Source organism: Artemia sp. Qi Xiang Cuo, chromosome 6 (genome assembly GCF_049724085.1).
Source record: "Artemia sp. Qi Xiang Cuo chromosome 6, ASM4972408v1, whole genome shotgun sequence".
NCBI classification, from domain to species: Eukaryota; Metazoa; Arthropoda; class Branchiopoda; order Anostraca; family Artemiidae; genus Artemia; species Artemia sp. Qi Xiang Cuo.
The window spans coordinates 34671452-34684475 of NC_142799.1; the positions used below are offsets into that span (position 1 = coordinate 34671452).

The window sequence follows — 13024 nt, forward strand, 5'->3', positions numbered from 1 at the left end:
CTTTTTTATAACTGTTAATTTGTTTCAATAACGAACAACAAGGTCTTTTAAGACAGACTTTCTGTTTTGTTGTCTTCAATTGAAATTAAGTATATGCCTTTTGATAAAATAATCTCTGCTTTTCAAGTATTCTTTTTCAGAATAAAACCTCTGATTTTTTTTAACGATAATAATTATTGGGCGGCTGATGGGTCTCTTAAGGTCTCCAATCTGTCAGTTGTCGTAAGTATATTCAACCATAAGGATACACACATCTAACCTAGGTAACGCTTCGAGCCAAGGCGGCAGTGTTGGCTGTAGACTTTAGAAGGGTAGACAAACGCATGGACTTGAGCAAATTCTTAATGATTTGTTTGAGATTAGTAATTTTAGTAAGTAAGTAAGTTTATTTATAACCCACAATATAAAATAAATGCGGAGTAAAAAAAAAAAATAATATTATCAACAATTAAATCATAACAAAAACACAACATAAATAACATAACAATATTTATAAATCACTAATCTGGGAAAAAATAAGTGAGGGGGTCACTGGCACATATCTTCCTTGGAGTATTGGTCCTCAGGTCCTTAGCGATGTTGTCAAACAGCACTAGAGGGTCGATAAGTCCAAGATGAGAAATAATTTTGTGATTTCTGTACAACCTTGGTAAATATAGCAGGAATTTACAATATTTAAAATAGCCACTCCTTAGCTGAAGACGGTCTTTTTGCGCATTAAAGGCTGCAAACAGGAAAGAAAAAGAATTGTAGGAGAACAAAAACTATGGTAAAGTTTACATAAGTCTCGGCGGCTGTACCTCCCTCTATTAGGCGAGATTTTACCATATAAGAAGCGAATACACTACAGGGCACTATCAACCAGAGACGAGCATGTAGTTGAAAATGTATCAGAGAAAGCAATCCCAAGCCATTTTAACTTAGAAACATATTTCAGTGGGATTCTGCCCCCATTTAAAGAAGGAGCTGGTTTAGATATATTAAAACACAGAAACTCGCATTTTGAAGCATTTACAGAAACCCCAATCATACTTAAAGCGTTAATCAGAACATTTAGATTTTTTGTGAGGCCTGACCTAGTATGACTAATTAGCAGAACATCACCAGCATAGACATAGACATAGACATAGAAATAGGTTTATTAAGATCGAACAGCGTAGCCATGGCTAATTTATGTCGTCTTTACAACAATATGAGAAGAAAAAAAAAAAAATACAAAGAACACTATAAAAACACTAACACGTGAATTCAAATAACACTAAGTCTTGTTGTATGCTTCAACGAAAAAGGGGACAAACGTGTTTTTGTAGCGGTTGGTCCTGCAGACAAGGGGTTGTAGCTTCGACTGGGATCTGGTTCTTTGGTTAACAGGAGCATCAGGTGGGAGGATCAGTCTGTGATGGGGCGAAGATAGCAGTGACTTGCCGAGGGACATGATCAGTGATAATCGTCTGTCGCTGAGAGATTCAAGGTTCAGTTCTTGCAAGAGTTTGTTGTAGTCGTCACTTCTGTTACCAACGATTATGTTAACAGCTCGTTTCTGCAAAGATTCAAGGTCATCGCAAAGGTAGTGGATGCTCTGGACAAAAGGTCCCCAGACAGCGACGGCATATTCGAGTAGAGGTCTCACATACGTAATATAGGCATTTTTTAGGCTTTGAGTGTCGCAGCCAAACCTGCGCATCAGGACTAGGGTCTGAAGTGATGCATTGCCAGCCTTAATAACCTTCTCCACGTGTTCGGTGAATGTGCAGTCCATCGATAATGTGACTCCGAGGATTTTTGCAGATGGAACAATAGGGAAAGGGACTTGCGGGAATTCCAGATCACGTTTTAAGGGGCAAAACCTGAGAATCATTGATTTATCTGCATTCAGTGTCAACTTGTAACGTTCACAGTCCTCAGAGAAGGATGCCAGAAGGGTCTCGCTGAACTGACGTTCGATTACACCTTCTCTCACGAGGTATTTGAGGACAAATGATAAATCGTCGACGAATTTGAGTCGCTCTTCGAAATTCTGAAGGAGGAAGTTGATGAGGGAGATAAATATGAAACCAGCAAGTCTTGTACCCTGAGGGGCTCCACAGGTAAGTTTAGACCAGTATGAGATCAAGTCACCTTCAAACAATGGAAATACACACTGCGTTCTGTCCTGAAGGAAGCTCATCACTAATGCAAGAGACCGCTTCTGTGCGCCCATTGCTCGCATATTTTTTGCTGCCGTAAGATGACAAATCAGGTCAAATGCCTTCCTGAAATCGGCGAGAGCTAGGTCGATGAAGGTACTGCCCTTGTCAAGCCACTTAAAGATAATGTCAACTAGGCGCACGAGGTATATCGAGGTATTGCAACCTTTGAGGCCGCCATACTGGTAACGGTCTATGTTTTCCCGCGTTTGTTTGAGCAATTCACGCAGGATGAATGACTCGGTGACTTTTGCAAAGGTAGATGTGATTGATATCGGTCGTAACTCGTTGCAAGATTTGGGTGTTTTAGTCTTCGGTATAACACGCACAAATGCGCGTTTCCAGCACGACGGGAAAGTTGACTGGGCGAAACATTCGCTGATGATGTGTCCAAGTGGCTTGGCGAGGAAAAGAGAGAACTCTCGTATTAACCTTATAGGTAGCTCTTCAGGAAAAGAGCTACTGGATGGACACAACTTGTTCAGCTCATTGAAAACTTGATACTCAACTATTTCGATTTCACCTTCGTCAGGGCATATTGACAGTAGATTCTCTATTTCAGTGTTAGTTGGGGCAGGAAAGGATGTACAAATGTCAGTAAAGTAATTGTTGACGTCATTTGCACTCACAAGTGACCCATCATCGTTCAGAATACGGATACTGGATGATACTGTTTTTCCAGCAATCTGCCTCACTAGACGGTGCCATTTACGGGGATCCTTTTTTATTTCAGTGTCCAAAAGGGATTTTCCGAAGGACTTTCTTGCCTCGCGACAAAGGCTAACACAGTTTTAGAAATATATGGAGACAGCACACCACCTTGCCTGACTCCCTTCTTTACTGACATAGGTTTGGATATATCACACATCCGTTTTAACCGAAACAACGAATTAGAATACCAATACTGTAGAACTTTTACTACGGAAGAATTAACTCCTGCTTTCAGTAAGCAGTGAAGCGCTTACGAATGTACAACGTTGTCAAAAGTGCCCGAGATATCAACCGAGCAAAAACAAAGTGGCCTTTTTTTGTATTTTTTCCGAGACTAGCAACTGACCAAGTAAATGATATGCGTGAGAACCTTCAAAACCGGCTCTGAATCCAACTTGATAATCAAAAAAATCATATTTAGTCAAAACTTCAGGCGATACAAAATACACGAATAGCTTGCTCATGAAACAGGTCACTTTAATTGGCAGATAACTGGAACACTGATCTGCGCCTTTTCCCTCCTTTAAAACTGATGTTACGGGTCCAGAAAGAAAACTATCTGGAACTAAGGACTGGGCTAAACACATCTGGAATAGGAGGTAAATGTGTGTTAACAATAATGGACACTTAATGGGTGAAGTGATTGTAACACAGACCATTCATATCAGGAGCACTTGATTTCATAACACTCGTTAAAGCCCGATAGATATCACCCCTATATATTGATAATATATGGACTTGCCGAAGACCTCAAGAAACAGTATTATGCAATAATGAAGAAAGCATGGACTGGATAGAATGATTAAATGTAGAAACAACATGAGTAAAATGAGCAACAAAATCACTGATTTTGATAATCGAAACGGTAGCAGGCACACACTTGCTGCTAATAATTACATTGGACCAAGACTTCCGATCCGAGGGGCCATCCAAACCATTGAGGCGGGCTTGACACATAGAAGATCTAAACCGATGTTTCGGATTTTACTTCATTTTAAATATTTCACCAGACTTGGGCCAATCACAAGCAATCCAAAGGCGAAGCCAAAACTTCGCGGGGAAGATTTATATTCGTTTTAAGTTTAATTACTGCGCGACTATGTTTTTGCTCTTTTAAGGTTTTAATATTACTCTTTACTTTCCTTTCAGAAACTCTTTTGAAAAAGGTTATCATTAAATTAATTTCTTTAAAGATGTGTCATTGACTTGAAATACTATGGATAAGAATCTCTTTTGGAACAAAAAGTTCTGTTTTTTGAAACTTATGAGCAAAGTGTTAACGCAGTACTCTTGTAGTACACATTTTGTCGCCTGGAAGTGGAATTGACGTAAGTAAAGAAAACAGAATTTGAAGAAAAACGCGGTTGAATGTTTGCAACCTTGCAAAACAAAAATGGTTGGAGTAAAAAACGCGAAAAATTACATGCTGAAAAACATGGCATTATAAAATGATGGCGAGAATTTCCAAGCTAAATTTCAAACAGTTTCAGCACAATAAATTGCCAAAATATTGCTACATCAATTGGGTTTTAGCAGTTGGTCAACTTGTCAGCTTCGTCAAAACCGGTTCAAGCGGGTTAAACACCAGACATGCGACTTCAGGTAAAACTGACCTGTAAGGTGTGAGTACAAAGTGCGTAGAATTTTTAAAGAAATTCAAATATAATATATTAACAAATGGATACAAAAGAATATTAAGAAACGGTAACAGTTAAATGTCATAAATATGCCTCTTTTTTCTCCTGCCTTGATGTGTGACAGCTTTCTCTTGGGACAGCTGTCAACTCTAGCGTTCGTGGAAGTGGGCGGTTTACTTGAAACATCATTGGCAGTTTCAAGACCCTTCCTTCAAGTAAGCCCTATTAAGTTCTTTTTGAAGAATTGTCGGTAGTGACTTGCATCGAAAACCGGCATGAATCGCATGAGAGACTTTATATCTTTTATCTTATCTTCTGGCAAATTTATGACCCAAATGGCAGGTTCTGGAACCTCGAGGTTCTCGGCTACCCTTACATATGTGATTTCTTTCCTTTTCATTCCGTGAAAGGTTATCTCTGGTGCAATTTGGACAACTTTACAATGGTCATCTGCAAAAAACTCTTTGTACCATACTCTTACAAAAATTCTGGAGGAATTCGAGCTGTTTGATCTTTGAGGAAGGCACTGCTGAATATGTTTTATAGGTTTTCGAGCATGCCTGGAAACTCAAAAAATGCTATAGTTGCAACTGAATGATCACATGGATTTTGACGCTTTACTTAGACCATTTTTTTACTAGGTCTAGAGGCAAGTACACTTCCTGGTTCTTAAGTACCCTCTCAATAACACTGTGTATTGCATCTACTTCTTGGATTAGAGAGTGTCCTGGCTCACAATATTTCATAATAATTCTCTCAACTTGTGGATTTTTGAACATGAGGTTCTGCATATTCTAGCTCATGATGGGGTTTCTTTTTTGGGGAAGCATGAATTTGACCATGTTATTAAGTTCCTAAAATCAGGAAATTTGTGAAACACTTTATTGGGAATAGCTGTCAAAGCACTTAGGATGTCATTTCCTTTCCTACTACCTTGCATATCGGACCAGATGGCTCAGTAAACTTTGCTGATAGACTTTCCTGAGTTTCTGGTAAAATCTAGTTTAGCTGTGAGGTTGCAAACTGTAATCTTTCGCTTGTAAAAAGAAACCAGAGACATTTCCCTTGGGTAGCGAAAAATCATTTTCTATATCAAAACAGAGAACTGCCACTGAATGATTAGGACGGTCCTTGTCACGCTCCTCTACTCTCTGATTTTATCTTCACGTGCAACTCGTGGCTCAATCGAACTGATTCTGGCAATTCAATACCATTCCTACCAGTATTCTTTACTTCCTCACATGTGTCACACAGGCTTTTCAGAATCAAAACAGCATTTTTCCTCATAAAGTTCAAACATTTTCTCAAATTTAAACTGCTGTCAAGATATTTACGAGAAGTTTTGGACCGACAGTAACGAAACTCCATCTTTGGAAAAGATGTAATATGTTCATGAACGCAATTTAAAGCATCAGAGCTTGTTTTGTTTGCAGGTGGCGGAGTTCGTTTGGGACTAGGTACACCATCAGAAGTCTTGGTACTATATGCATAAAAAATCCGTTTCTGGTCGATGTCCAATGTTAACAGGTAAAAGTCTTTGCATACGCGGTATGTTTTTTCCTTGGCTGTCACATAATAAAACAGTGTGTTCTTTCTTTTGTTTCTCTTCTTCGGCAGGCCTTTAGTAGTCTTAAGATTAAACATTTTTTTCATCTCTTTTGAGCCCAGTACACTTCAAAAATCTCTTGTCGCTCTTCTTGGCTAATTGTGTGACGGGAATAGGGACATGTTTAACTGCACTTGCTCGCTTTTATCTGACGTTCTTATCCATGCTTCTTAGTTTTAATACGGTCAGCATAAACTGTTCCGGAATAAACTGCCATTTTGATTTTATTCTCGACCCATTCACTCTCTCTCTTGACTCTTTTTCTGGTCCTTTTCATCTGCACAGTCGGACTGTTCTGCAATGGCCCTACAAGCGGCTCAACTGTTACTTAGTCATCTATAAGTTGCAAGGGTGACATATCCTCTGGCAATTTTACTGAGCTGAACGGACTGGAATTGCTTTTATCTAAGGGCATGTCTGCCGCAATTTTATGAGTTTCATGATGCAAATGGTCAGGCTGGACCAAATTTCAAATGCCACTGGCTGAAGAGTGGCATAAACAGGAACTGTAGATATAGGGCTATCATCAATCTTGCTTTCAAAGCTTGTAGAATTTTCATCGCTTCCAGACAAAAAGACAAATCTCAACTGCTAAAAGAAATGTATATGTTAAATTATTAATAAATCTGATTAGTAGGTAGAGCTGGAAAGTAGCAAAATGGCATTGACACGTTTAGTTGATCTCTTGGTATCAAAACTTAGAAACAGAATGTCGATTAAGAAAACACAAGAAAATGGCCCAAAACAACGCCAGTATGTACTGTAAGGTGCTATAGAGAAGAAAATTTTGGCTCCAATCGAAATCGGATTCACGATACGCTACCCAGCTCTTACGACCTTAAAAATCTAAAGAGACTATGGAATAAACTAGACACAATACAAAAGTTAAATTGATAACATAGTTAAGCTGCCGAATAAACTGGAAAACCAAGGATTTTTGCCATCCCTTGGTGCTATCCCAAATGAAAGTAGGTATAGCTAAATGTTTTCTTATTTTACCATATAACTTCCATCAAACTAAGCTCCTATAACTTAAGGTCCATTCAGTAAAGCATTTCCTTGGCAGCATTATGTTTTATTGTAGTAAAAGGTTACCTCATTTAGTGTGTAACATCAAGAATTCTTCCGCAAAAAGGACCGCTTGTTTGTCTTTGCCTGCCTGAATTCGCTATGCAAGATTTCATCAAAGTCGCGTACTTTTGATATAGGCTAAGCTGAGAGGTGACTCAGATGGGAGTTCTCCATTCTATTTAGCGTAAACTTGAAACTTCTGATATCATATATACCTTCCAGCATCTTCCAGATGTTTCTCCACGTTTGTAGCAGTAGCAAACAATTTTCTATTTAATCTTCTGTTTCTCATTTTTGTTTGTTTGTGTTTCCTAAATCCTTTCTTCTAGAAAGTATAGGCGAATGCGCTGATACGTCTATAAATCCTTTGTTAAAAGCACATAACTGATACGTCAATTACGCTTCCAACAGAATGAAAATAATGCAAGTTACGTCAAAACGGTTTCGACTCGTAGCATTGCACGGGAGTGTAATACGCTAATACGAAGTCCAGACTCAGAAAGAGCACAACATTTCACACTAGATGGCACTGATAACTCAGTTTCGCTTAGAAGTGCCTAATACGCCAATTCCGCTTCAAGGTGACGATTTGAATATTGATACTGACTGCAGTTCACTTTTTCCACCCCTCTCACATGAGTGTATATACGTATATTTGTACGTATGTATTACATAGAGTTGTAACAAAAAATCAATTGTGAGTAAAAAAAAAAATCTGACATTGTAGTCGTAGATTGATATGTTTTTGGAGACATTTTTGTAACTTGGGGTTGAAATTGAAAAAAAATTATCATGTAATTTCTATAAATATTTAATATAGTCTTATCTTAACTAATATCCAAGTAGTGCGTTTCGAAATGGTGTCCTAGCCGTAATTGGCCGTAAATTCAGTTATGACACTTATGTAGAATGAACCTCTATGTTCAATTTTTACATGGAAGCAATTGTCACTCTCCATCAAATAAATTTAGTTTTATAAACAAGAGCAAAGTAATGCAATGGAAGTATAATACAAGTACGCCAATGTCGAGGAAGAAATATTGAACTTTCCAAAGTTTTCTTTTTTCTCTAATGAGGAACTGTTTGTTTTATTTGTCACTTCCATAGCACATATAATGTACCCGGATAAAAATATATGCATTTACTCATGAAAATATATCTAAATCATTAGTCTTTTAAGTTTGTTACTTCATAATCCAAAGCTATGGATTTTCTTTTTTCCGTCTGCATAAATTCGTTCAGGAAATTTCTGTACGACCTCTGGTTCTTTTCAAAGTAATAAGTAACGAGGTAGTCGCCAAAAGGCTGCGCACAAGTTGAAAGCCTGTGAGAAAGACTTGTAGCTCTCTTAATTCCCACATAACTTTCCATTCACTAAAAGTCTTTCTTTGACTAACTACCACCCACGAAGGAAATGATGGGAAAAGTGATTGATGTTTTTAAGGCCATCCTAACCAGGATAATTTTCAGTGCTCATGGCTTCATAGCTATTTGGAGAGTGACCTCAATTAAAGGCGATCCAAACTTTTGGTATCTTTCCATATCTTTGCTTCTGCTTTTATTTGAAGGGATATTCACATTAACAATCAAGGAAAACAGAGAATGGAGATGGTAGGTATTTTTTTTTTTTTACGTAGAATAGGGCTACCGAACTGTAACTGTAAGGAACGACCTGGCTCAATAGTAACCGAAACTCTAAAGAACGGAATTTTGATACCAATAGATATATAAAAAGAATCGGCTTTTTATGCTGATTTCAAATATATGTATTTTTCACTAGGTTTAGTCTTATTCATCAAAGGTTACGAGCCTGAGAAAATTTTCCTGATTTGCGAAAAAAAGGGGAAACAGCCCCCAAAAGCCGAGTGATCTCAATGAGCATCACACCATCAGATTCAGCGTATCAGAGAACCCTACTAAAGAGGTTTCAAGGTCATGTCTGCAAAAATGTGGAATTTTGTAGTTTTTGCCAGAAGAAAGATCACGGATGTTTTTTTTTTTTTCTCAGGGGTGATAGTATCGACCCAGTGGTGCTAGAATATTGTAAGAGGGCTCATCGAATGGAAATTAGGAGTTATAGTGTCCTTTTTAAGTGACCAAAAACTGAGGGGCATCTAGGTATCCTACTACGCCCCTTTTTTCCCAAAAATGTCCGATCAAAATTTTGAGATAGCCATTTTGTTCATCATAGTTGAAAGGTTGTTCATCATAGTTGAAAGGCCCAATAACTATGCCTTTGTGGTTTTTCCATAGGGGAAATTTTCTATGGAGAGGGAAGTTTTTAAGGAATGAACTTGTCAGGGGAAATTACACGCTGGGGGAATTTGCCAGAATTCTTATACAAATCTTTTTATGTGTCTTGCTTTCTCTTATCCGTCTCAATTTTACACATGGAGTGGTTAAGAGTAATTATCCAAGGTCAATTTTCACCGGGATTTAATTGTCTAGAGGATATTTCTGTGGGGAGAGCGTTTCTTCATGGAAATGGGGCCAGATTTCCTGGCATTATTTAAAAAACGATCACAAATCAAATAAAAAAAAAAAAAACTAAAAAAAAAATCAAATAAGTTTTTTTCAACTGAAAGTAATGAGCAACATTAAAACTTAAAACGAACAGAAATTATTACCTGTATAAAGGTGATTGCCCCCTCCTCAACACATCGCTCTTTACGCTAAAGTTTGAATTTATCCCAATGATTTAATAATGACTCTTGAAACACAAGGGCCGTATAATTAGAACGATAAGAAGCTCTTTTAAAAGTACTAAAATGCTTTGGCCTAAACAACGAGTTGTTGAGGAGGAGGAAACCCCCTTCATATACGTAATAATTTCTGTTCGTTTGAAGTTTCAATGTCGCTCCTTACTTTCAGTTGAAAAAATGTGTTTTTTTTATTTAATTAAGTTCAGTTCAGAATCGGCAAAGCTATTATGTAAACTGCAAAAATATTTACGATGCCGGAGCGATAATTTTAATGTTTTAATTCAAAATAGAAAAATACCTGGAATTTGATTTTTTTTTTTTTTTTTTCTTTCTTTTTTTTGTTAGATAAAATCAACTCACTAAGTCATTAAGCTTACAGGTTTGAATGCAACCAGTTATATAATGTCAGTAGGAAGGCCCAAAAACAAAATTTGCGATTATTTCCAATGATGATTCTCTATTATGACTAGGGATTACAACAATTCAAAAACCCTAAAAAAGAAAACTAAAAGTTTGAAGCTTAGCGCATATCGCTGTTAGAAATCTTATTTGCTTGAATAATCAAATATCTTTGAAAAGGATCAGTATGAAAAGACATTAAATTGCTTAAACTGCAAAACACTGGTAATTGCTAAAATATTTGTATATATTTTAACAAGGGACTACAACAATTCGAAAACCTTAAAAAATAAAACCAAAAGTTTGAAGCTTAGTAGAAATCGGCCTTTCTTGAATAATCAATGATCTTTGAAAAAAACTCAGTATGAAAAGACATTAAATTGCGTGAAGAGCAAAAAAACTGGTAATTGTAAAAATATTTATGTATAATATACCGTATATATTTTAACAAGTGATTACAACAATCCAAAAACCTTAAAAAAGAAAACTAAAAGTTTGAAGCTTGGTAGATATCGTTGTTAGAAATCGAACTTGCTTTAATAATGAAATATTGTTGGAAAGACACAGTATGAGAAGACAGCAAATTGTCTGCGGTTAGAAGACAAGCTAAAGTGCGAATCCATATATAGAAGCTTGCCGAGTGCCGGTGCCCGGTGATTAAATTGCGTAAAGATAAAAAAAAACTGGTAATTACAAAATATTTGTATATATGCTAACAAAGGATTAAAACAATTAAAAAACCTTAAAAAAGAAAAACAAAAGTTTGAAGCTTAGTAGATATCGTTGTTAGAAACCAGGCTTGCTTTAATAATCTAGTATCGTTGAAAAGACTGTAGTATGAAAAGACATCAAATTATCTCGTCTGCGGTAAGAAGACAAGCGACAATGAGAATCCATATATAGAAGCGTGCCGAGTGCCGGGGCCCCGCGGCGAAGCCACCATGCTCTCGGTACTTGCACTATACTTGATAATTGACTAGGATACTGCCGAGCGATACTGCTATCTATTACTACCGCATTCGTAATAAAGAAGTACCACTACTGCATTCGTAATCCTCAGACTGAAACCTATTAAGAAGGGTAATGTTATTCTAGGGTTTTAAATGTACTTCTTTGTGCGGCATACGTCAATGGTTTATTTTGAAGTCATGCATAAGTGCTATTAAAGTATAAAGATATATATAATTTATGATAAAAAAAATTAATTATTACACTATTTTTGTTAAAATATTGAATCTTTGTATGAACAACTCACCACTCACTTTCAAAGTCCACACGATCTGAAGAACATATTTCAGAAATGTTCTAGTCGACGATCCCGCCATTACTAAGATATAATGTTATTCACAGCATCACAACATTTTTACTGAAAGCAAGTATGTCACTTGGCAGCCTATTGATGTGAAGAGAATATCGTTTGAAAATATTTGCAGCAGGGTACGTAGGTCTGATTAGGACTATTTCCGGACATATTGAAGAGGAACTGTTCGCATCAAACTGAAAATTTTGACATGTTACGATGTAATTTCTGTGACAGGAAATGTAGCTTCGGTCTACAATTATGATGCATTGGAAAGAAGCTAATACTAATGATTGGCCCCAAAAATGCTCAAAAACCATTTTTAACATTAGATAATTAATAGGTTGACGGATTTCTTTCTTTCCATTTGGGAATTAAGCCTGGGCACTGCTCTGTTTTTCTGAAGAAACATGAAAAAAAATAAACAGGGCTTGAATGAAATAGAACAAAAACAGAACAGGTCACCAAAAAAAACAGAAGATCTGTTTCTGTTTCTGCTCTGTTTCTTGTTAGAAACAGAAAACAGCTGTTTTTTCAAACCCAAACATTAAAGAAAACCAATTCTAAATGATAAGTCTTGGCTTATTATCGTAAAGTTAATTATAACATCAGTTGTTCAAACCTTAAAGCTTATCATTTAAAATGTTTGTTCTATCATTTACAATGTTATCATTGTTCGGACATGTTCGCTCGACACACTAGTAGTGGTGCACTAGAGGCTTTAGAGCGGTTTCTTGCAGCTCATTAAAGATTTCTTGGTTTGAGTCCATAAAATGAATGGGTCTCCAATATGAAAACATAAACCTTTTAGTCTCTCATTTTTTCTTTTAGACTTTTTATCAGGAATGCCACTTGCACTTTTGCACTTGCACTTTAGGACAATTGTACTTTTTGACAACTTATTTTGAAAATTTCCGTTGCTTTCCGGTAGAAAATACTTTCTCCAATGCATGCACTTGCTCTATCATAGAAATTGATTCTATTTTAAACTTTTGTTTTAAGAATACGAGCGGACATGCTTTTGATTATCTAGGCACGTTTTCATGGCCCATTCCTAAAGGAGAAGGAGTAGTGACACTTTCATTTATAACTAACTATAATTACACAATACAAGAATACTAATTTTATTTCTTAGCTGAGCCCACCCCCCTCCCCCCAGTAAATATGGATCTGTCAATATTTCAATAGTGTAATATAAGAAAAACTTAATTTTTGCCCCCCTCCCACCGGATTTATATAGATTTGCACTGCTGTATTTAGGTAAATTAATGAAGGAGAAATTGCTCTCGGGAAAGCTCCACAATACTCTAAAAGATAGACTAGCAGTTTCTCGTCTAAAGAATTTAAGGCATTTACGGCAGAGTTGCTAACACTGCAACAACGTCTAGCGAATTTGAAACCTGTTGTATCCA

General features: G+C 36.7%; 1 protein-coding gene across 1 annotated transcript in view; it reads left to right on the top strand.

Moving 5' to 3' along the window:
• The first annotated feature begins 8621 nt into the window (after positions 1 to 8621).
• LOC148951161 (transmembrane protein 26) overlaps positions 8622 to 13024 on the top strand; it is a 224438-nt gene continuing 220035 nt past the window's right edge. The window contains exon 1 of the mRNA XM_089091010.1: positions 8622 to 8822. Within this exon, the coding sequence (XP_088947136.1) occupies positions 8626 to 8822 (197 nt within the window). The 5' untranslated portion in view covers positions 8622 to 8625. The remainder of the gene's footprint in view (positions 8823 to 13024) is intronic.